Below are 24,445 nucleotides of genomic sequence, written 5' to 3' on the forward strand. Positions count from 1 at the left end.
GCTTCAGTCACAGTTATATATATATATATATATATATATATATATATATATATATATATATATATATATATATATACACAATATAATAAAGATAAAAAATAAGAATATAGGGAGCTACATTTTCCATGGGTCCCCTTTAACCCTTAAGAGTAGGACACTACAGGTATGAGCTTATCACCATGAGGCTGTAACAACACAGAGGTCATATAACTTGCTTAACCGTCAACTATTTGGATGCACGGTTTTTGATAATTTTGCAGAGCTAAGACAGTTGCTGAGAAAAGTTCTACTTTTAGCTTTGTGAATTGCTGTTCTACTTCTGGGATCCATTAAATTGTCTCTGACATAGCTACTAGTGTGTCATAAAAAAAACTTAAGAAAAGATGAGTTTTTTTCCTCATAACGTGGAATCTAAGCTCTGCAGTAATTGCACCATTCTAAAAAGACATTTGTCCTTTAGTTACTGGCTTACGCTCTTGCTATTACAATTTTTCACTCTTCTTGTATCTTTTTACCTTCTTCTGAAATAACATGGCCCAAACAACAGACTTGTTTCTGCACCCGCTAAAATGTTTTATAGTTTCCTTTGCTTGACATTTTAGCAGATATTGTTTTATCCTTGGCCTGTATTGTGATTTAGAAACTATTTTAACTGAATCTATAGTTGTCAACAGTCCTACATCAATTCTTCCTGTAGACCACAAAGCATTTGGAATATCTTTGAAATCATTTTCATCAAATTGTGATAGCAAAGAATATGAGTTATTTTAACACATACTAAATCTTGAACGTGGGGGTTTTACATCGAACAGAATTTTATAAGGCTGTTTCCATAAAAATAGACATGGAGCAGAAATGCTAAGCATGTTGCATAAAACACAGAAAGATTTAGTTGCAACACCATTACATGTATTATTCATACAGCCTTCATTCCCCCCAGTGTGGGGAAAATTGCAATGCCTAATTTTCCATCAAGTCTCACTTTAACAGATTAATGGGGTGAGTTGGTGATATTACTACAAAAACATGCAACCTTGCAACCTTTTTCCTGTTTGAAGGTCTTCTATTTCTATTGACCTTGACATCCATTCCTAGGATGTTTGAGCATTTGCTGATTTTACAAAAATTAGCCTTTTAGATGGTTTGAGTATTTACATTATCTTTAACACAAGTATTACAGGCTCCTGAATTGCATATAAGTCTAACTGCCTGTCCATTAATTGCTAGAACTATTCATGTTTTTCTTTTAATGCATTTAATATCCCCCATGCTCCATACACATCTACAATTTTAACCCCTCTAATTTTTTTTATTCCCTGTATGTAGCTTGCATGACTAAAAGAATTTTCTGGTGGGTTATTTATTTAAAATTTTTTGGTTCCGAACCTAATAATTTTGGAGACCCTGCAGGCGCACTAGGAAGGCTGTCAGTTGGATCAATGCTGCAGTCATCGATCCACTGACATCCCCCCCGCGGCTGCATATTCAAGCTGTCTCCCTCTAAACTGTGTTTCATTATATTTTGGACGCACAAACAACTTAAAAGACCCACAAACATAACTTTAAAGACAGAAACACATAACATTAAAAACAGACAAACACAACATTAGATCTATTTATGAATTTTTAAAAATAACATTGTATCTACTTTGCGCATGTATTATATCAACACCTCGCCATTTGGAGCTAATTTATTTATCTATTTTTTTATTTATCTATTTTTGCACTAGTGCTTGCTTCTAGCCAGCACATAACATTTCTCCATTGATCTACTTTCACACACCATCTATTTCATACTTTTCCTTTCACTTCTACAAGTATTTTAAATTACTTGGGTCAATTTGACACAAACTTTCCATACCCTTTATGATCTTCTCTATACTCTTCCCTGAACCCATCCTTTTTAATTCTTTTACCTCCCTGGCTCTCTTTAGTTATTTTATCATTTAGTTCTTATTATTTTATTATTTTGGAATAGAGGCGTCCCTCAAACCCATATTTTTTTAAACCATATATTCAAGTGTTTTTTTTTTGTTGGATCCTGCACTTCTACAAACTTCTAATCGTAGATTTTAAATTATCTCTAAATTTATTTTGACCTTTACCCATTTTAAAGAATTTAGTCCAGTACAAACACCTAGGGTATTCTACGCACTGGATGTTTATTCAGCAGGACAGCACCCAAAAACTGTTGTGGTAATTTCTGCTTCTACCTTTTCAGGTGAGAATTTCTTGCCTCTGCATCCACAAGAGCTGTACTCATAGGCGGATCTACTGGGGTGGCATAGGGTGGCAAATGCCACCCTAAATGACAGCCTTGCCACCCCTGCTGCCACCCCAGTTGGTGGTAGGGGTGGCGAGGCTTATAAATTATGGATAATTTGAGAATTACGACCGCTAATTTCCAATATCGGACTGCAGTGAATGCAGCACGAGATGACGCGAGAGCGACTGAGACTGATTGTTTTGAAACCGAATGGGGCAAAGCGAGGGAGCCAGGGGTGATGGGGAGAGGAGACACGGGATGAAACAGGTAAAAACTGATCAACTATCTATAGAGAAATAAAATCATAATGAAAGCACAATGTTGCTAGCATAGCTGCAATGCTGATTTACAGATGATAAAAATCAGGTTGCAGAACGTTATTCCTCTAACTATGATGTTAGTTAGGCCTGACGTCTCAGCCTCATAAAGACATATTTGCGGTCAACTATGACAAAAAAGAGACGATCAAGTTTGGTTGAACTCAAATCAAAACGCACAAAGGCATTGGATCTAAATAAAGTTGTGAAGCGTTTTGCTGAGCAACATGGAAATCGCTGCATTCAGCTGTTATAGTCATGTTAACTTTATGTTTTGCTCTCTGGTGAGCCTTTACAGAGCTGCTATGTTTTGTTTTGGCACCTGAGAAAATCTGATATTTCCTTTACTAAAACCAAAAGTGTTAAAAGTTAAAAATGTGATACTGGTGTAAATCCTGCTTAATATGAAGCAGTGTTGTTGTTTCTGTTTTGTATATATAATATGAAACTATCCAGAAATGACCTGTATGAACCTACTCACAAGCAAAATTTATTTTTATGTTGCTTCTTTTCAGATTTGTGGAGATTTTGATGTAACATACAGAACCTGCCTTTTTGTTGATACAGCAGTATGGAGCACCAACTCTGCCATATTTAAAAATAAATACAGAAATAAATAAATGCTTAAAAAATAAATAAGCATTCAATTAATTGCCACCAAAAATACAAACAACAAATAAATGCAAGTAGAAATTAAATTATACAGCTAGTCATAAAGGTATATAACTCTTTTAATTGGCTTCTTTATTTCTTTGCCTTTTTAATATTTACCTTATTTATTTTTTTGTCATTTATTATCTTCAACTTCATTTTTTAATTACTTATATTTTTAAGTATTTATTTATGTGCATGTTATCATATTTTTGTCTGTTTTATTCTTCCTTTGTATTTTTTTACCCTGGTTATTTCTTCGCCGTTATTTCTTTCTGCCTGCCCTTTTAACATTTCTGCCTGCCATTATAATATAATATCTAATTACATTTATTTGTTGATTGTATTTTTGGTGGCAATTAATTGTATGCTTATTTATTTATTGAGCATTTATCTATTTCTGTATTTATTTTTAAATATGGCAGAGTTGGTCCTCCATATACAGCTCTATCTACAGCATATTTACATGCATGAAATGTCCCTTTCATGTTGCCTTAACTGCTGTATGTCAAGTAACTGAGGAACAAATGGGGTAAATGTGTGTTCAGAGTAAACATTACATAGATGTCCGGTACCTTGGTTGGTGCCTTGACCCATTTATTTCTACTGTGTAGTTCTGCTCACTTTATTCCAGCTCAGTCCATAGATCTCTGATCAGTAACTTTTTCTTTCTATAGTTTCTTCTTGTGCAAATGCTGTAAAGCTGCTTCTCTGACAGTCAATCTCACACATCTACTACTCAGCACCTGTGTCTTACCTTAATACCTTTCCTGTCATAAGGCCCCTCTAGAAGTAGTGTTATCATTCTTCTCTCTCCTATTAAGTGAGATCTCATTGTACGATGTATTATTAATATGAACTGTTTCACATGAAACACTAGTACTGTACATACTATTCTCACCAAACTGTGATAACTGTGATTAAATTCAGTGTAAACAAATGCCATATGCTGCCACCCCTAAAAAATTCCTGCCCCCCTCTTGCCACCCCATGAATATTTTTCTAGATCCGCCCCTGGCTGTACTGTATTAAACCCCTGCTGTTTTAGTATGAAACAACAGAACCCAACGGTTCGATTGTTTTCTCACACACTCTCACACAGTCTCTCCTATTTTAAGGCCTATTATATTTTTTTTATTTTAACCAATATAGACGCAAAAACCTAGCCTGACATAGTCCGACTCAATTCTAGTCAGAATATGAGTCTGATGCTGCTCCATAGAGCTGTGATTATGGGGCGTGTTTCGAACGAACCAGGAAAAAAAATGCCTCTGCACTCAATTGATCTGGGGAGTGAACGCTGGCACGACTTGCTGCCGCTGCTCGCTGGTATTTTTGTATTCGTTGCTCACTGCCTTCGCTCACCGGTAACTTTTAAACTTTTTTACTTTCTAACGGACAGTCTAATTGTTTTTACTGGGATTGTTTTTACTGGGAATACGACCACAATTCGTCAGCACTACAGGACTGTGTGAGTCCCAACTAGGCTACTACCAGTAGCTCACCTGTCCTGCCTCGTTTTCAGCCTCACCTGGTGTTTTTAATAATGTGGACCGGCAGGACATACACCCTGCTTGTCTGTATCTGGATATTCCTACTGCCCGCTCACCTGCAAGTGGCGGGTTTGCTGCAGTATTCACCCGCTGACCTGCTCCGGCTCCGCTGTCACTCCCTTGGACCTTGACACAACTTGTCAAAACCTGCCTTCCCTCTCTGGCTCCCCTCATCTCCGCTATCATCCACTCCTCCCTCACCACTGGAACTGTCCCTACACCTCTCAAAACTGCTGCCATCACCCCGATTGTAAAAAAACCTGGTGCCGACCACACCAACTTCAACAACCTCCGTCCTATCTCCAATTTACCCTTCATCTCCAAAATTCTTGAAAAAACAGTTGCTTCCAGCTCCATTCTCACCTATGTGCCAACAGCCTGCATGAAGAATTTCAGTCTGGTTTCCGGCCACTCTATAGCACTGAAACAGCACTCATCAAAATCACCAATGACCTCCTCATGGCATCTGATTCTGGACTACTCACCATCCTCATCCTCCTCGACCTGAGTGCAGCCTTCGACACCATCTGTCACACCACCCTCCTCAGTAGGCTTTCTTCCATTGGCATCACGAGCACTCCGTTGGACTGGTTTATTTCCTATTTTTCTGACCGCACTCAGTTCATTCAACTGAAGACCCTCAAATCCACCCCCTCCCCCGTCACCTCAGGTGTGCCCCAGGGCTCTGTTCTGGGGCCCCTGCTCTTCATCATCTACCTCCTTCCCCTTGGCAATATCTTCCGTAAATTCAACATCCACTTCCATTGCTATGCCGATGACACCCAGCTCTACCTCACCACGCAGCCATCATCCTCTCCTCCGCCCGCCTCCCTCACAAATTGCATCTGTGAATTAAAGGCCTGGTTCACCAACAACTTCCTTCAATTAAACAATAGTAAAACCGAGGTTCTCCTTATTGGTACCAAATCAACTCTTTCCAAAACCGACAGTTTCCAAGTCACTATTGATAGCTCCTCCATCTCCCCCTCCCCCCAGGTTAAGAGTCTGGGTGTCATCCTCGATAGCACACTATCTTTCCAATCCCATATAAATAACATTACCCGGTCTGCCTACTTCCACTTAAGAAACATCAACCGCCTCCGTCCCTCCCTCACCCCACACACTACTGCCATACTTGTGCACAGCCTTGTCACCTCCCGACTAGATTACTGCAACTCCCTCCTCTTTGGACTTCCTCAGAAATCACTCCACAAACTACAACTGGTCCAGAACTCAGCTGCTCGAATCATAACAAGAACACCCTCTATCCACCACATCACTCCGGTCCTCCGACAGCTCCACTGGCTCCCCATACAGTTCCGCATTCAATATAAAATTATCATGATGACTTTCAAGGCACTTCACCACCTTGCCCCCCATATCTGTCAGACCTCCTGCATGTTCCCACCCCCTCCCGTGCTCTTAGATCCTCATCTGCTTTGCACCTGTCTGTCCCCTCTGCCCGTCTCACCACCATGGGGAGCAGAGCATTCAGCCGCTCTGCCCCCCGCCTCTGGAACTCTCTACCACCCCAACTTCGAAATACGGACTCAATTCTCCATTTTAAAATACAACTCAAAACCCATCTGTTCAAGATTGCTTATTCTCTTTAAAAATATCAATTTCACTGTCACAGTCTCTGTATTTTTTAAATGTTTTTATAATTATAATTTTTATTTTTTCTGACACTTTTTATGTTTTGTACGGTGACCTTGAGTGTCCAGAAAGGCGCCTTTTTAAATAAAATGTATTATGATTATTATTTATTAATTGGATAGACCTACAACCAATAAGAGCAACGGAGTGCGTGACGTATGTTAAGCAAGGCATAGTTGTTGTCCACAAAAATCAAAGCGTGCAGTTGCACGCCTATAATAAGAAGATGAGACTTGATCGCGTTTCTCTGTTCCTCTTTTAAAATTAATTTGCTGTTGATATCTTCTAGAACAGACCTAACAGCAGAATCTACTCACCTCAACTCTCCAGCGGCAGCCATTATTGTTGTCACCCAAGCGCGCATTGGTCACGTGGTTGATTACGTTACTGTTGGTCATCTGTCCATCATCGTATAAAGCCCGCCCTGACAATTTGATTGGATTGCCTGACAGTGGGCGATAATACTCGCGCTACTATGGAGCAGAGCCAGACCGAACTTCCCGACCTCAAACTTTGTGGGCGGGACTAAGTTCGGAATGGCACCCAGGCTAGCAAAAACCTATCGTTACGTGTACACTTTGGAGTCTCAAACTCCAGGCCCTCGCACACACCGGATACCCAGATGCCACATCTGTCAACAAAACTTGGTTTCATCAAACATCCCTGCTGCGGCACCTGCAAACCTTACTATCTTGAGAACAACACAGAGTCCCAGACTCAAACGCACAGAATACCCAGATGCCACATCTGTCAACAAGACTTGTTCTCATCAAATATTCTTGCGATTACAGCTGTAACTTAAATGGTCCCAGACCAGCTTTTGATCAAAAGCTTTAGACCTACCCTTTGCCGTGTAGACCAGTCCTCAGCGGGAGTCGTCACCAAGATGCCCAGGGCAGGGCTGGACCAAACTGGCCCTGTCCGGCGAAGGGAAGACGGCTGTCGACAGATTCTTGGCCTTGGTCCCACACGGTCCTGGACAATTGGATCTTGACTCCCGGGTTTCGGCACCAAAATGTTAGGTTAAAAAATGTAGGTTCATAAAAGAGAAACTGAGTCCACACAGAAGAGGGATTTTTAAATGGTTTCTGCAGAAGGAGAGAGCTACATTCAGCTACATCTACTCTCTGACTGACTTCCTCTGCAAAGCCTTTTTATTAGCAGATCATAACACATGGGGTGGGTTACAAAATAGAGTGTTCTTCTGACAAGGCAATTGATCAGGTCATAGGACAAAATGCTCCTCTGATTGAATCACAGAATAGAGTGGTCTCCTGATAACTGTGATTAGCCTTGCACAAACATCAGCAATTTTCTACCACTGTGCATGGCAGTTTGCAGTAAACAGAGTGAAGCATCTCATTTCTCCAATGTTCCATATGTACACACATTAACTTTATAATCATCATTGAATAAACCTAACACTCCCTGCATGAATTATAATAAAGCTATTTATATGCATAAAACAAGCGGAACACTATGGCGATAGCCATTCTGCTCCACTTGTGAAAGTAAAATCTGTTGGTCTCTTTTTGGCATCAAGACAATTATTCTTATTGCCACATGGCCAGACAAGACACTATAAAAATACAGAAAAAATAAAAAAACAGATTGAACAAACAGATTCTGCAGAGTGGGAGAATAGAAATAGAATGAAGCATAATGATGAAAAAGGGGTCCCTATGTCCTCCAGCGGTCTAAGCCTATAGCAGCATAACTATAGAGATAGCTCAGGATAACCTGAGCCACTCTAACTATAAGCTTTATCAAAAAGGAAAGTTTTTGATTGTAGCGATGGAAGAGCCAGACTGCTGACAGCGAAGCATCACTGTGGAGCACAAGGACAGACTCAGAGTTAAGCATGTGCATTTCTGATTAGCTGGAAGAGCAGTGTTTGTCAGAGTTCATCTCGCAGTACCGAGATGATTGCAGCTTATTGTCACCTTTGCCACTACTGCCATGGTCCATCTGTGGTTTTGCAGAATGTGCACCGTTTCACGCCAGGTGGGTGGCGTCACCAAACAGGATGCAGCAGCACGGCTGATGCTGCTTTGCAACTTACAGCACAATGATGGAATTTAACATCTGAGAGACCACCCGCTAGCATTTTTATTTATTTATAAAAACTCACACCCATAACTCATCAAGTTCTTCTCATCAAAGATCCACATTTAGCTCGTCAGTTCTCGTTATCGTCATGAAAAAAAGGACTGTCAACAAAATAATTTTGTCATCGTTGACGAAAACAACGCTGGCCTCGAGCTAAAAAGATGAAGCCTGCTTAAAATTTAACAACTGCTCACATCTTGAGAAATGTACTAAACGTCTTAGAAGTAGGTTTTCCAGAAGAGCTCAAAGCTGACATCCAAGAATATTTCTAAAGTCATGTCCTTGTTAATGTTCCCCCACCATATGACTTTAATGACTGTTGGAGTCTCAAATATTACAGCTGGAACCTAAACCTGAAGAAACCTTTTTAAATAGGAGAGAAGATGTTGTGGGGGCTCCACTCTCACTCAGTAGAGAGATTGAAGTTATGTTTGTTCGGATGTGTATATATATGGATTTTCTGTACAGTTGCTCTCAGTTGGAGTAGAGTAAAGAACTGTTTAAACCTGCGTGCTTTGTGTCGTCATCTTCACTCCTCCACATTGGTGACCCCTGTGAGCCAACATGTCCACATCTGATGGCCTGCCCAGCTCCTCTCAGCCGATCGCCGTTTCTGGTGGACCTCCACTGGCTCCTCCGGCTTCTTTTGCTGTGGCCATTAAGATCCCGGATTTATGGCAACATGATCCGCAATCATGGTTCTTCCACGTCGAAGCACAGTTTGCTCTTCGTGGAATCTCATCAAATGACACAAAGTACCACTATGTGGTTTCAGAGCTGGATCCGCCATCCACCTGGTGAGCAATGACCCTGCTCGCAACCCTCCGGCGGACGGAAAATACAGCGCCCTCAAGCACCTGCTTCTATGCTGTTACTCTCTCTCAGACGCAGAACGTGCCGAGAAGCTGATGGGAGCTGATGAAAAGCATGCTGTCCTTGCTGGGTGACAACGACGGTGAATTTCTTTTTATCCACCTGTTCCTCCGACAAATTCCAGCCGTGGTGCGAATTGCTCTGGCTAACTCTTCCCTGCTGCGGAAGAAGGATTACCTCTCGCTGGCGGAAGAAGCTCATCGCATCCTCCTGGCTTCCAAGACCTTCACTGTCCAGTCGCTAACCAGGGAAACTACAGCAGCTTCTTCTGAGCCTTTGCCCGCTTCAACGGTTGATCAGCCGTCGGTGATGGCAGCGATCGCCACCAGGAAACGCCAGAAGCTGGCTCTTTGTTTTTACCATCAGCGCTTCTGCGCAAAGGCACGCTGCCTCCTGCCCTGCAACTTTAAGCCACCCGGAAACGAACAAACAGATTTCTATGAACCTTTTGGTTTCTCATTCTTTTTAATGGCCTCAATTGAACAAAAACATTATTACATGCAAAAGAGATAAAAATGTGTAACTGTTTAGATTTACCTTCTATTTCTAGATAAACAGTACAGAGCTGATTGTAAAAGAAAATAGTCACAAAATCTGATGGTACATTATTCAAAAATTTTACAAAATCAATTTGAGTTGAATAAATGCCACTGAGAATATTTGAAAATATATTATATATATAAATAGGGCACCAATACCATTTTGAGAGCCAAACGTTTATTCAACTATTGTCACCCATTCCAGGTAAAAGGTTCTACTGGATTCACTTTGTTTTAGTCTTTTTCCTGCTTCACAAAGGTAGGCAGCAGCTTGACAAAGCCATGATGGCAATTATTTTACATCCAAGTAGTATGCAGTTCTTCATATATACACACACACATCAATTTCAAACAGATGGTATCGGTATCGGCCGATACTTCACAGCCAGGTATCAACTATCAATTTCAGGGCCAAAAAAAAAATGGCATGAGCGCAACACTAATTTTAATGTAAGTAGAGTTTCTGCAAACTGAAATATAGAACCAGGTTTAGAGTAGTAGGGTACGGCGTGTCGGAGGTTCGCTGCTGTTTTTGACTAAGCTGTCTCAGTGAGGAACTCAATACGTCTACAATGAAAGTTAGACATTTAATTTAAAACATGCAGCAACAGCAGCTCTGCCTGCAAAGGTCATTGCTGGATTGAAAAGAGCTTCACTGATGAACAGAGATGTAAATAGAAATAAGACAAAAGATATTTTATCTTTAGTTTGAGAGGAAGTTAATAAAATGAAAGAAAACTCTAAGGACTCCTTTATTACTGTTTAACTTCTGTGTTAAATATGAATCTCCTCATGTCTTGATGGCAGAGTATGTACTGAAATTTTAACTTTGGATCGTCCTCTTCCTCATCATCCTCTGTGATGGCGCATGGATTTCCAGGGGAGAGTAAAGAACACGTACATCCTAGGAATTAATATTCAGAATCATCATCATTTTAAAAAGTTTAACACAGAGATAATTTCTATAAAAAAAAAATAACTGTTCTGTTGTTTGTTACCAGTGCTCCTTCTGTTTGTCTTGAAATGTCACATCTCTTATCTTCAGCTTCATCATTTGCTGTAGGTATGAAAAATGTTTAATATAACAATATAAAAATGTAGGTTTCACATTTTTTAATGTCAAAAATCATCTTTAGCACCTTTCTTCAGGCACAGCAGGTAGACCAGCAGTAAGGAGAAGAGAGCTGAGAGCAGAGAAACAGCAGGACAGACAGAGAACAGCAGCTTCCAGCACGAACCACACTCCTCCACTGGCCTGGAAATGTTCTGATCCAGGAAACCAGACCCTGCATCTAAAAAGAGAAACACATTTAGGAAAAACTCAAATAGTGTCATTTGTCCCGTTTCATTAAAAATAATTAGTAATGGTAAATTACAAAAAGGACATATACACCTCCAAGTCTCTGAGGCGTGCAGGGAAGATAGTGGCTTATCCCTCGCTCCCCAACCAACTATTTCAGTCACTTCCCTCTGACAGGAGGCTGCGGTCCATCAGGACCAAAATCTCACGGCACAAGAACTGTGGCAAGCCGTTTTAACATAAATTTGGTTTCGTCTGACCATCCACAATGACGTTCCAGATATCTTAAAATACATTTTGACCAGACAAAACCACATTTTGACTATCCGGAATGTTATTTTAAGATATCTGTATTTACATTCTGATTAGGAAGAATAATAATTAGAGATATCTTAAATTACATGTTGCCTAGTCAAAATTCCTTTAAAGATATCTCAAATTACGACACCAGATTTGTCATTTAAAGGGTCACACGCTGATTTAACTTTTCCTCCTTTGGATTAAACTGACAGTAAGGAATTTTTTAGGAATGATCCTCCTGGAAGCCCATTAAAAAGATCATTACACATTTTAACTAGTCAGAATGTCAATTTAAGATATGTTTAATGGAAAAGCTGATTAATTCAAGATATCTTTAATTCATTTAGAGATATCTTAAAAGGAATTTCAAATAATAGAAAGTACAATTCAAGATATCTTTAAATTTGTTTTGTCTGTTCATCATTTGCTTTAAAGATATCTATAATATAGTTTTCACTAGTCAAAACTGCATATCCCCTTTCCTAAAATACATTTAAGATATCTTGAATTAGAATTATGACTAGTCAAAACTAAAATCACGATATCTTGAAATTACTTTGACTAGTTGTAATTTAATTGTAGATATCTGAAATACACATTTCAGATAGTAATTCCTTCTAGATATCTTAAATTGTCGTCTCCATACAAGTTAATGGTAAATCTAAGGTCATTTCGACTAGTCAAAATATAATTAGAGATATCTTTAATCGTTAAAACGTCTAGTCATAAAACTATTTGAGATATCTTGAATTTAAAGGTGTTATAAACGAATTTATGTTAAAACGGCTTGCCAAACTGAGCAGTTTCCGCTTACGGCCTTATCAACAAGGCCCAGAGACCCCAGTGACACTGACACGGCCTCTCTCCCTCCCCCGTTCTGCACCAGACTTCCTGCGTTACTTTAATGCACACTCTATTGTGTATATAGTATATAGCTATGTACTATATATTGCATATAGTATATTGCTGTATTATATATATATATATATATATATATATATATATATATATATATATATATATATATATATATATATATATATATATATATATATATATATATATATATATATATATATATATATATATATATATATATATATATATATATATATATATATACACATATACATATATATATATATATACATACATACATATGTATCTATAAAATTTGTCTGCACCATCAACAAGTCAAATTCCTTGTAAGAGCAAACCAACTTGACCATAAACCTGACTCTGATTCTATTTGAAAAGAAATTTTATATAATTCTTCTCAAACCCCGAAACACTATTTTATAAAAGCATTCAATATATTTGGAACAGTTATTCATTTAATTATTGTAACTATTTCGAAGGTTACCTAATTTACAATTTTATGTTCTTTTTCAATTTTTCTTTTCTTGTTCTTTTTTATACCGTAAAAAGGTTGTTAATGGTTATTTTCCCGGATAAATAAAGGTCAAATGATAAATTAATTTAAAGAACATTCATCTGTTTGACCAAAGATTTAAAAGATTCTTCAAAAGTTTCCTGTAGTGAGTTTTTAAAAAATTTTCTAAATAAATCATTGGATGAATCCACTCGTTAACATCTTGATGTTTCATCTTTTTCCAATTCAGCTCCACATTAATGTGAAAACAATTTGGTCAAACTTTTGTAAAATAATTATTCTTGTAGAAGCTCTGATAAAATTAGAAAGGAGAACTTACAGAGTTTGATCCTTGTGGTGATGTTTCCGTAGACGTAGACATTTTCAGTCCACTTTGGTTCAATTGTTCCACAGTAATAAAGTCCTTCATCAGAATCAGTGACGTTTATGATCAGCAGGTCATACGTGTCGGACGACTGGTTCTTTAAAAATGTAAAACGAGGATGATGTAAGTTTTCCTTTTCTCTAGAGGTTTTATGTGCCTTAATCACAAGAGTGGGTTGGTGTTGATGGGAGCAGTTTCTAAACCAGACTATATATACTCCAGTGGACGGCCTGCAGTCACAATAGAGGGTGATGTTGTCTCCAGGTCGAACAATCGTCTCCAGCATTGAAGCAGAAATGGAGCAGAGATCCCAGGAAAAAAGTCCTGAAACAGAAAGACGTTGAAGAAAGAACATGAATATTGTTCCAGGATTAAAGCTCCGACATTCAGGAGATCTAAACTTTAAATATAGCCAACTTTAGTTTTTATACATATCATGGTCATAATTATTTATATGTTGGTAAATCTAAAAATTACCAAAGAGAACAACCAGAATCATCTGCCTTTCATCCATGGCGACGTTGATCTGCATCTAAGTGACAGTTTCACACGTTTTGTACGGTGAAGACATGAGGCAGGTTTTTCCGTTGAAGGAGATGTAGAAGCTGATTGGCTGCTGGAACAGATAATTTTATTCTGAGGTTTTTTGGGCTGGCTTAGGTTCGTTATGTGAGTTTGGTTGGTGTTTAAGATGATGCAGCTTTGAGAAAAATAACACTGAGCTGAATGGATGAACTGATGAAAGTAATTATGGATCAGACCAAATACTTTATTTAATCGCCTTCATAAAAAAAGTTTTAATTCAATTTAGTTTATTTCTATAGCACCAGTTCACATCATGTCATCTCAAGGTTCTTTGCAGAGAGAATCCAACCAGATCATCCGGTCAGATTGGTTCAAAGTTTTCTAACTAAGGAAAAGCAGTTGATTGTATCAACTCATTGACTCTTCAGCAATCCCTCACACTAAGCAGGCTTGTAGCGACAGTGGAGAGGAAAAACTCCCTTTTAACAAAAAGAAACCTCCAGCAGAAACAGGCTCAGTGTGAGGGGCCATCTACTGAGGCCGACTGGGGTTCAAGGAGACAGAAGCAGAGATACAGAAAGCAACTGTCAACCTGCTCTACGCGTTGCCCAGTCCAGGAAACACACAGCCAGGCAGACGAGCTCCGAGCCAGCTCCCATGTCAGAGGATGAAGAGAGAACATCCAGTTAGTCACAGACAGAGAAACAGGACTACACTGGAAAACAAGCCGATCTCCAGCATCTATGAACAAAGATGTTGATGGCAGCAGAACAACTGATATTTCTCTCCAGGATGGAGTCACAGGAGAGGAGCCTGATAACTAAAAGATCTGCCTCCCATTCTACTTTTAGAAATTCTAGGAACCACTAGTAAACCTGCAGATTGAGAGCGAAGTGCTCTGTTAGGAACATAAGGAACAATCAGATCTCTGATATCAGACGGAGCTTGGCCATTTAAGGCTTTATATGTGAGAAGAAGAATTTTAAATTCTATTCTGGATTTAACAGGAAGCCAATGAAGAGAAGCCAGGAAAGAAGAGATATGATCTCTCTATTTCATTTTCATCAGAACTCTGGCTGCAGAATTTTTGATCAGCTGAAGGCTTTTAACTACAGTTTGTGGACTTCCTGATAGTAAAGAATTACAATAGTCCTGCTTTGAAATAAAAAATGCATGGGCTAGTTTCTCAGCATCACCCCATGACAGGATATTTCTAATTTTTGCAATATTCCTCAGATGAAAGAAGGAAATTCTAGAAACCTCTTTGATATGAGATTTAAATGACTTTAAATACTTTATCTGAGATCAGTTTAATCCCACCCAAATGAAGTGATTGACTATTCAGCTTATTTTTCAAAGACTCTGGTCCAAAGACTATAACTTCTGTTTTGGCTGCATTCAGAAGCAGAAAGTTAACTGTCATCCAGGTTTTTTATGTCTTCAAGACATGCCTTTAATCTATGTAATGGATTAGCTTAATCTGGATTTATATTCAGATAGAGCTGAGTATCATCAGCATAATAGTTACAATTAATCCAATGCTGTCTGTTAATTTTACGGATTGGGAGCTTTGCCTGTTTTAGACTCTGATTTGATTCAAATCATAAACACATCCCTCATGTCACCTGTTTTCCCCTAAGCCTTAAAAACAGCAATTATCAAACCAATGTGGAAAAAGAGAGGCTTGGAGAAGAAGGTCCTTCAGAACTACAGACCCATCTCATATCTCCTCTTCATCAGTAAGATTATTGAAAAAGGTGTGTTTCACCAGTTAAATGCCTTCTTAACAATAACCAGCTGCTTTGATGTCTTCAAGTCAGGTTTCCAATCCAATCACAGTACAGAGATTTTCCTGATAAATGTGTGCAGTGGCAGCTGTATGAATTCAGACTTGAGTGGTTAGGGTTTATTTAGAACCACAGTTTTGGTATTATTGGACCTCAATGCAGCGTTTGATACTGTTGATCACTGACTTTTATTAAAGCATCTGGAAAACTGGGTCAGCCTTTCTGGTACAGCACTGGACTGGATTAAATCCTACCTGAAGGACAGGGACTTCTTTGTGTCAGTACGGAACTTTAAATCAGAGACCAGAAAAATCACATGTGGGGTTCCTCAAGGCTCCATTCTGGGGCCCCTCCTATTCAATATCTAAATGCTCCTCTTGGCTCAGATTATAGATAACAACACGATCAGTTACCATTACTATGCAGACGACACACGGCTTTACATCCTGATGTCACCAGGTGGCTATGAACCCTTATGACGAGGACCACATCGAGGCACGTGACGTCGCCCCATCCTGGAGCCAGGCCTGGGGTTGGGGTTCGCCGGTGAGCGCCTGGAGGTCGGGTTCTTCCTTGCGGGACCCGGCCGGTCCCAGCCCGAAGGAGCAAGGCGTGGCCATCCCCCAGTGGGCCCACCACCGCAGGGGGAACCATGAGGGACGGTGCAAAGAGGATTGGGCGACACCCAGAGGCGGAGACCTCGGCGGCCTGATCCGCGGGCGCTTAAACTGGCCCTGGGGACGTGGAATGTGACCTCACTGGTGGGGAAGGAGCCCGAGATTGTGCTGGAGGTGGAGCAATACCGGCTAGAAATAGTTGGGCTCGCCTCCACACACAGCTGAGGCTCTGGAACCCAGCCCTTTGAGAGAGGCTGGACTCTCTTCTACTCTGGAGTGACCCGCGGGGAGAGGCGGAGTGCGGGGGTGGGGCTGCTTGTCTCCCCCCAGCTCAGTCGTCTCGTGTTGGAGTTCACCCCGGTAGACGAGAGAGTTGCATCTCTTCGCCTTTGGGTTGAAGGGAGGACTCTGACAGTTGTTTTGGCCTACGGGCCAAATGGCAATAAGGTGTACCAGGCCTTCTTAGTATTCAAAGGGAGGGTGTTAGAAAGCGCTCCTTCCAGGGATTCCATCATTCTACTGGGAGATTTCAACGCCCACGTGGGAAACGACAGTGACACCTGGAGGGGCGTGATCAGGAGGAAGGGACCCCCAGCTATGAACCCGAGTGGTGTCTCGTTATTGGACTTCTGTGCAAGTCATGGATTGTCCATAATGAACACCATGTTCAGGCATAAGGATGTCCATCGTTGGACCTGGCACCAGGACACCCTAGGATGAAGGTCGATGATTGACTTTGTATCGGTATCTTCTGATCTTCGGCCGCATGTCCTGGACACTCGGGTGAAGAGAGGGGCAGAGCTGTCCACCGACCACCACCTGGTGGTGAGTTGGATACGCTGGAAGAGGAGGAAGCCTGAAAGACTAGGCAGTCCCAAACGAGTAGTGAGGGTCTGCTGGGAACGTCTGGTGGAACCCTCGGTCAGGGACGTGTTCAACTCCTGCCTCCGGGAGGGCTTCTCTCAGGTTCCGAGGGAGGTTGGAGACATGGAGTCCGATTGGGCTACGTTCTCTGCCTATATTTTCAATGCGGCTGCCCGTACCTTTGGCCGTAAGGTTTGCGGTGCCTGTCGTGTAGGCAATCCCCGAACCCAGTGGTGGACACCGATAGTAAGGGATGCTGTCAAGCTGAAGAAGGAGTCCTTTGAAGCCTGGCTGGCTTGTGGGACTCCTGAAGCAGCAAGCAGGTACTGTGAGGCCAAGAGTGTTGCGGCCCTGGCGGTTGCAGAGGCTATATCTCGGGCCTGGAAAGAGTTCGGAGAGGCCAGCCTCAAAGCGATTCTGGCAAACCGTCCGGCGACTTCTGGGGCCCCTCCTATTCAATATCTAAATGCTCCTCTTGGCTCAGATTATAGATAACAACAAGATCAGTTACCATAACTATGCAGACAACACACAGCTTTACATCCCGATGTCACCAGGTGGCTATGAACCCATCAGAACATTGGTTAGATGTTTTAAAGAGGAGAGAGAAGAAGAGTGGTGGTCTATTATTTAGGGCATAGAGCTTGGAATCCTGAGGTTCTGAGTTCAAGCCCCACTCCCAAACACTGCCGATCTGGATCACTGACCAAGACCCTTAAACCCACACTGCTCCCAGGGCGCCGCTTGATGGCAGCCCACTGCACAGAGGTAAATTTCTCCAATGTGGGATCAATAAAGTTTAATTAAAAAAGATCAATATGTAGATGTACCATACATTTCTACAACTGAATAAAAACTAAACTGAGGATATATTTTTAGATCCACATCCAGAGTTAGTTCATGGCTTTAGCTGCTACAGCTAGAAAACACTGATTAAGGCCGACATCTTGGTGTCATGATGGACTCAGACCTGAACCTTCAGAGCCTCATAAAGGCCCTTACTAAGTCAGCCTTTTATAACCTGGAGAACATCTCCAGGATTAAAGGACTAATGTCCAAGAAGGATCTAGAAAAACTCACTCATGCGTTTATCTTTAGTAGAATGGATCACTCCAACAGTGTCCAACTTTTATCTCCTCTTTCTTTCATCTTTTTTCCATTATTTTTCTGTTTTTTTACTTTCCTGTTCTACTTACATTGCAGTATCCATATAATCTGTAAAATTCCCTGCATGAATTATACTAAAACTATTTATATGCAAAAAACAAGGGGAACACTATGGCGATAGCCGTACTGCTCCACTTGTGAAAGTAAAATCTGTTGGGCTCTTTTTGGCATTAAGACAATTATTCTTATTGCCCCAGATAAGACACTGTAAAAAAAAAGAAAAAAAAAAGAGATTGAACAAACAGATTCTGCAGAGTGAGAGAATAGAAATAGAATGAAGCTGAATGATGAAAAAGGGGTCTCTATGTTCTCCAGCAGTCAAAGCCTATAGCAGCAGAACTATAGAGATAGCTCAGGATAACCTGAGCCACTCTAACTAGAAGCTTTATCAAAAAGGAAAGTTTTTCATCAGCCACATATAGCTTGTAGCGATGTAAGGGCCAGACTGCTGAGAGCGAAGCATCACTGTGGAGCACAAGGGCAGACCCAGAGTTAAGCTTGTGCATTTCTGATTAGCTGGAAGAGCAGTGTTTGTCAGAGTTCATCTCGCAGTACCGGATGATTGCAGCTTATTTTCACCTTTGCCGCTGCTGCCATGGTCCATTTGTGGTTTAGCAGAATGTGCACCTATGCACGCCAGCTGGGCGGCATGACCAAACAGGAAGCAGCAGCACGGCTGATGCTGCTTTGCAGCTTACAGCACAATGATGGATTTTAAACATCTGAGAGACCACCCGCTAGCATTTTTATTTATTTATAAAAACTCACACCCATATCTCATCAAGTTCTTCTCATCAAAGATCCACGTTTAGCTCATCAGTTCTCGTTATCGTCATGAAAAAAAGGACTCTCAACAGAATAATTTTGTCATCATTGATGAAAACAACGCTGGCCTCAAACTAAAAAGATGAAGCCTGCTTAAAATTTAACAACTGCTCACATCTTGAGAAATGTACTAAACGTCATAGAAGTAAGTTTTCCATAAGAGCTCAAAGCTGACATCCCAAAATATTTCTACAGTCCTGTCTTTGTTGATGTTCCCCCATCATATGACTTTAATGACTGTTGAAGTCTCAAATATTACAACTGGAAACTAAACCTGAAGAAAACTTTTTAAATAGGAGAGAAGATATCCTTAAAACAGATTTCTATGAACCTTTTGGTTTCTCACTCTTTTTAATGGCCTCAAGTGAACAAAAACATTATTACATGCAAAAGAGATAAAAATGTGTAACTGTTTAGATCTACCTTCTATTTCTAGATAAACAGTACAGAGCTGGTTGTAAAAGAAAATAGTCACAAAGATCTGATGTTACATTATTCAAAAATGTTACAAATTCAATTTGAGTTGAATAAATGCCACTGAGAATATTTGAAAATATATTATATATATAAATAGGGCACCGATACCATTTTGAGAGCCAAAAGTTTATTCAACTATTGTCACCCATTCCAGGTAAAAAGTTCTACTGGATTTACTTAGTTTTAGTCTTTAGGCATCGGTGCAACACTAATTTTAATGTAAGCAGAGTTTCTGCAAACTGAAATATAGAACCAGGTTTAGAGTAGTAGGGTACGGCATGCTGGAGCTTCGCTGCTGTTTTTGACTAAGCTGTCTCAGTGAGGAACTCTAGACGTCTACAATGAAAGTTAGACATTCAATTTAAAACATGCAGCAACAGCAGCTCTGCCTGCAAAGGTCATTACTGGATTGAAAAGAGCTTCACTGATGAACAGAGATGTAAATACAAATAAGACAAAGCTGTTTGAAAAAAAGAGTAGAGATGAAGGTTTTTATATATTTTATCTTTAGTTTGAGAGAAAGTTAATAAAATGAAAGAAAACTCTAAGGACTCCTTTATTACTGTTTAACTTCTGTGTTAAATATGAATCTCCTCATGTCTTGATGGCAGAGTATGTACTGAAATCTGAACTTTGGATCGTCCTCTTCCTCTTCGTCCTCTGTGATGGCGGATGGATTTCCAGGGCAGCATAACAAACATTTTCATCCTAGGAAGTAATATTCAGAATCATCATCATTTAAAAAAGTTTAACACAGAAATTATTTTTATAAAACAAAAACAAATAACTGTTCTGTTGTTTGTTACCTGGGCTCCTTCTGTTTGCCTTGAAATGTCACATCTCTTATCTTCAGCTTCATCATTTGCTGTAGGTATGAAAACATTTTAAATATAACAATATAAAAATGTAGGTTTCACATTTTTTTATGTCAAAAATGATCTTCAGCACCTTTCTTCAGGCAAAGCAGGTAGACCAGCAGTGAGGAGAAGAGAGCTGAGAGCAGAGAAACAGCAGGACAGACAGAGAACAGCAGCTTCCAGCACGAACCACACTCCTCCACTGGCCTGGAAATGTTCTGATGCAGGAAACCAGACCCTGCATCGAAAAAGAGACACACATTTAGGAAAAAATCAAATAGTGTCATTTTTCACATTTCATTAGAATATTTTGTAATGGTAAATTCTAAAAAAAAAATCTTAACTTATTGTAGATTTTTTCAGCAGCTAAACAGATTGTTGTAGCCTGTAGTTTTAAGACAGATAATTATTTCTTAATCACCTCCTGTGATTAAGAATGGATGTCATTAGCTGATTTCTACCAATAAATACTGATAATTTATAACATTTTATTAAACATAATAATCAACAGGAATCATTTCACAGGACCTAAAGTGGGAGCTGAACATCAACTCCTTCACCAAGAAAGCCCAGCAGAGGATATACGTCTTATGGCAGCAGAAAAAATTCAACCTGCCAAGGACAATGATGGTGCACTTCTACTCCTCCACCATTGAGTCCATCCTCACCTCCTCCATTATCATCTGGTATGATGGTGCCACCGCCAAGAACAAGAGCATGTCATCTGGTCTGCAGAGAAGGTGATTGGCTGCAATCTTCCATTTCTCCAGGATCTAACCCTCCAGGACCCCCCCAGGGATGCAGGGAAGATAGTGGCTGATCCCTCGCTCCTCAACCAACTATTTCAACAATTCCCTCTGGCAACAGGCTGCGGTCCATCAGGACCAAAATTTGACGGCACAAGAACAGTTTCTACCCATCCGCTACCAGCCTTACCAACAGAGACCCCTATGACACGGACACTGCCTTTCTCACTCCTCTGTTCTACACCAACGTCTCCAGACCTTCTGGGTTATATTAACGTGCAGTCTACTGTTTACGCACCATATAGCTATGTTCTATATATTGCGTACATAATTGCATATAGACTCTGTATTCTGTATATATTTATCTAATTTGTCTGCACCATCAACACCAAGTCAAATTCTTTTTAAGAGCAAAGCTACTTTGCAAAGAAATTCTATTTGTAAAGAAATGTAAGATAATTTTTCTAAAACCCCAAAACACTATTTTATAAATGCATTTAATAAATTGGGAACTGTTATTTATTTGATTATTGTAACTGTTTCAAAAGTTACTTCATTTACTATTTTATGTTTCATTTTGTTTTTTGCCAGGTCTCTGCTGAAAAAAGAGGTTGTTAAACTTAATGGTTATTTTCCCGGGTCAATAAAGGTCAAATGATAAAGTAATTTAAAGAACTTTCATCTGTTTAACCAAAGAATTAGGAGATTCTTCAAAAGTTTCCTGTAGTGAGTTTTAAAAAAATATTCTAAATAAATTTTTAGATGAATCAACTCGTTAACATCTTGATGTTTCATCTTTTTCCAATTCAGCTCCACATTAATGTAAAACAATTTGGACAAACTTCTGTAAAATGATTTTTCTTCTAGAAGCCCTGATAAAATCAGAAAGGAGAACTTACAGAGTTTGATCCTTGTGGTGATGTTTCCATAGGCGTAGACATTTTCAGTCCACTTTGGTTCATTTGTTCCACAGTAATAAAGTCCTTCATCAGAATCAGTGATGTTTATGATCAGCAGGTCATACGAGTCGGAAGACTGATTCTTAAAAATTTAAAACGAGGAGGATGTAAGTTTTCCCTTTCTGAAATACTTTTATGTGTCTCCATCACAAGAGTGGGTTGGTGTTGATGGGAGCAGTTTCTAAACCAGACTATATATACTCCAGTGGACGGCCTGCAGTCACAATAGAGGGTGATGTTGTCTCCAGGTCGAACAATCGTCTCCAGCATTGAAGCAGAAATGGAGCAGAGATCCCAGGAAAAAAGTCCTGAAACAGAAAGACGTTGAAGAAAGAACATGAATATTGTTCCAGGATTAAAGCTCCGAGATTCAGGAGATCTAAACTTTAAATATAGCCAACTTTAGTTTTTATGCATATCATGGTCATAATTATTTATATGTTGGTAAATCTAAAAATTACCAAAGAGAACAACCAGAATCATCTGCCTTTCATCCATGGCGACGTTGATCTGGATCTAAGTGACAGTTTCACAGGTTTCATACGGTGAAGATATGATGCAGGTTTTTCCATTGAAGGAGATATAGAAGCTGATTGGCTGCTGGAATGGAACATTTTTTTCTGAGGTTTTTTTTGGGCTGGCTTAGGTTCGTTATGTGAGTTTGGTTGGTGTTTAATATGATGCAGCTTTGAGAAAAATAACACTGAGCTGAGTGGATGAACTGATGAAGGTAATTATGGATCAGACCAAATACTTTATTTAATCGCCTTAATAAAAAAAGTTTTCATTCAATTCAATTTAGTTTATTTCTATAGCATCAATTAACATCATGTCATCTTAAGGTTCTTTGCAGAGACAATTCAACCAGATCATCCAGTCAGATTGGTTCAAAGTTTTCTATCTACGAAAACCAGTTGATTGCATCGACTCATTGACTCGAATGTAATCCCTCACAAGAAGCATGCTTGTAGTGACAGTGGTGAGGAAATACTCCCTTTTAACAGGAAGAAACGTCCAGCAGAACCAGGCTCAGTGTGAGCGACCATCTGCCGAGGTAGACTGGGGTTCAAGGAGACAGAAGCAGAGATACGGAAAGCAACTGTCAACAAGCTCTACGGGCTGCCCAGTCCAGGAAACACACAGCCAGGCATACGAGCTCCAAGCCAGCTCCCATGTCAGAGGATGAAGAGAGCACATCCAGTTAGTCACAGTCAGAGAAACAGGAATACACTGAAAAACAGGCCGATCTCCAACATCAATAGACAAAGGTGTCTATGGAAGAGGCACAGCTGATATTTCTCTCCAGGATGGAGTCACAGCCAACAGAAACAGACCAGATGAAGCTACTATGAGAAAAAGCAGAGAGAGAGAGAGAACGTTAGAGATTGGGTCTGGCCGGGCTCCCGCTGGGGGTTGGGGTGCCCCTGGAGCCTTGGAGCCCTTAGTAACGAAGGAGCCTGCAGATTTGTCCCTGTGGCTCCCGGGGGTTCCGGCGTTGAGGTGGCTGGGGGACTTCCTCGAGGCTGTCTCTCCTCCTCCCTTGGTGGGGGTCGGATTTCCTGGGCTGGCCCCTCCTTGGTGCCTTTGCTCTTGTGGTCCCTGTGGGCGTTTGGGGCTTTGGGTCTCTACCGGCGCTGGAGTCAGTGCTCTGAGGGGGCGCCTCTTCGGTTCTCCAAAACCACTATTGAGCATTTTTTCTTTGGATAAACTTTACATGCACAAGTGCACTCTCACAAACAACTACAGGTGCTTGGTTCCAGGTACTCAGAGATTCACTTTCATACAGAAAGCCCATATTCTTATCTTCAGGTAACACAGAGTACATGTCAGATTAAATAATACGACTTCAGCGATAGTATCTAGGTGTTACTTTATAGTATGTCTCATAACATGTCTGTTGGTTGTGTTGTTCTTTTTACATCTCTTAGCACATGCTGAAGCAGACTGAAAATGTTTTATCATTATCTCCCTTTTATCTCCTCTTTCTTTCATCTTTTCTCCTTTATTTTTCTGTTTTTCCTTTCATGTTCTACTTACATTGCAATGTCCATATAATCTGTAAAACTCCCCATTAGGTTATTAGTCCACACAGAAGAGGGATTTTTTAACGGCTTCTGCAGAAGGAGAGAGCTACATTCAGCTACATCTACTCTCTGACTGACTTCCTCTGCAAAGCCTTTTTATTAGCAGATCATAACACATGGGGTGGGTTACAAACTAGAGTGTTCTTCTGACAAGGCAATTGATCAGGTCATAGGACAAAATGCTCCTCTGATTGAATCACAGAATAGAGTGGTCTC

General features: G+C 40.2%; 2 protein-coding genes across 4 annotated transcripts in view; both read right to left on the reverse strand.

Moving 5' to 3' along the window:
* The window catches only part of LOC119774474, a 45,110-nt gene extending 22,367 nt beyond the window's left edge, over positions 1–22,743 (reverse strand). The window contains exons 1-5 of one of the 2 annotated variants that reach the window (XR_005279539.1): positions 22,607–22,743; positions 22,086–22,453; positions 20,532–20,678; positions 20,390–20,448; positions 20,090–20,291 (exon numbers count right to left, since the gene is read on the reverse strand). The gene's annotated coding sequence lies outside the window, so the exon portion shown is untranslated. Of the gene's footprint in view, positions 1–20,089; positions 20,292–20,389; positions 20,449–20,531; positions 20,679–22,085; positions 22,454–22,606 lie in introns of those variants that run through there. The other variant, XR_005279540.1, reaches the window with a different exon arrangement.
* LOC119774475 lies at positions 10,655–13,862 on the reverse strand. 2 transcript variants are annotated; one of them, XM_038271999.1, is made up of 5 exons: positions 13,799–13,862; positions 13,277–13,645; positions 11,104–11,250; positions 10,963–11,021; positions 10,655–10,868 (listed from the first exon to the last, which is right to left on the reverse strand). In XM_038271999.1, exons 1-5 carry the CDS (start codon positions 13,851–13,853, stop codon positions 10,788–10,790), a joined length of 711 nt encoding a protein of 236 aa, XP_038127927.1. In that variant the 5' UTR covers positions 13,854–13,862; the 3' UTR covers positions 10,655–10,787. The 2 variants fall into 2 exon arrangements, with proteins under 2 accessions (XP_038127927.1, XP_038127926.1); XM_038271998.1 differs by having other exon boundaries at positions 11,104–11,256.
* Positions 22,744–24,445: the final 1,702 nt, after the last annotated feature.

This window comes from Cyprinodon tularosa, unplaced genomic scaffold (assembly GCF_016077235.1).
Source record: "Cyprinodon tularosa strain WSP-4 unplaced genomic scaffold, ASM1607723v1 ctg813, whole genome shotgun sequence".
Taxonomy (NCBI): Eukaryota; Metazoa; Chordata; class Actinopteri; order Cyprinodontiformes; family Cyprinodontidae; genus Cyprinodon; species Cyprinodon tularosa.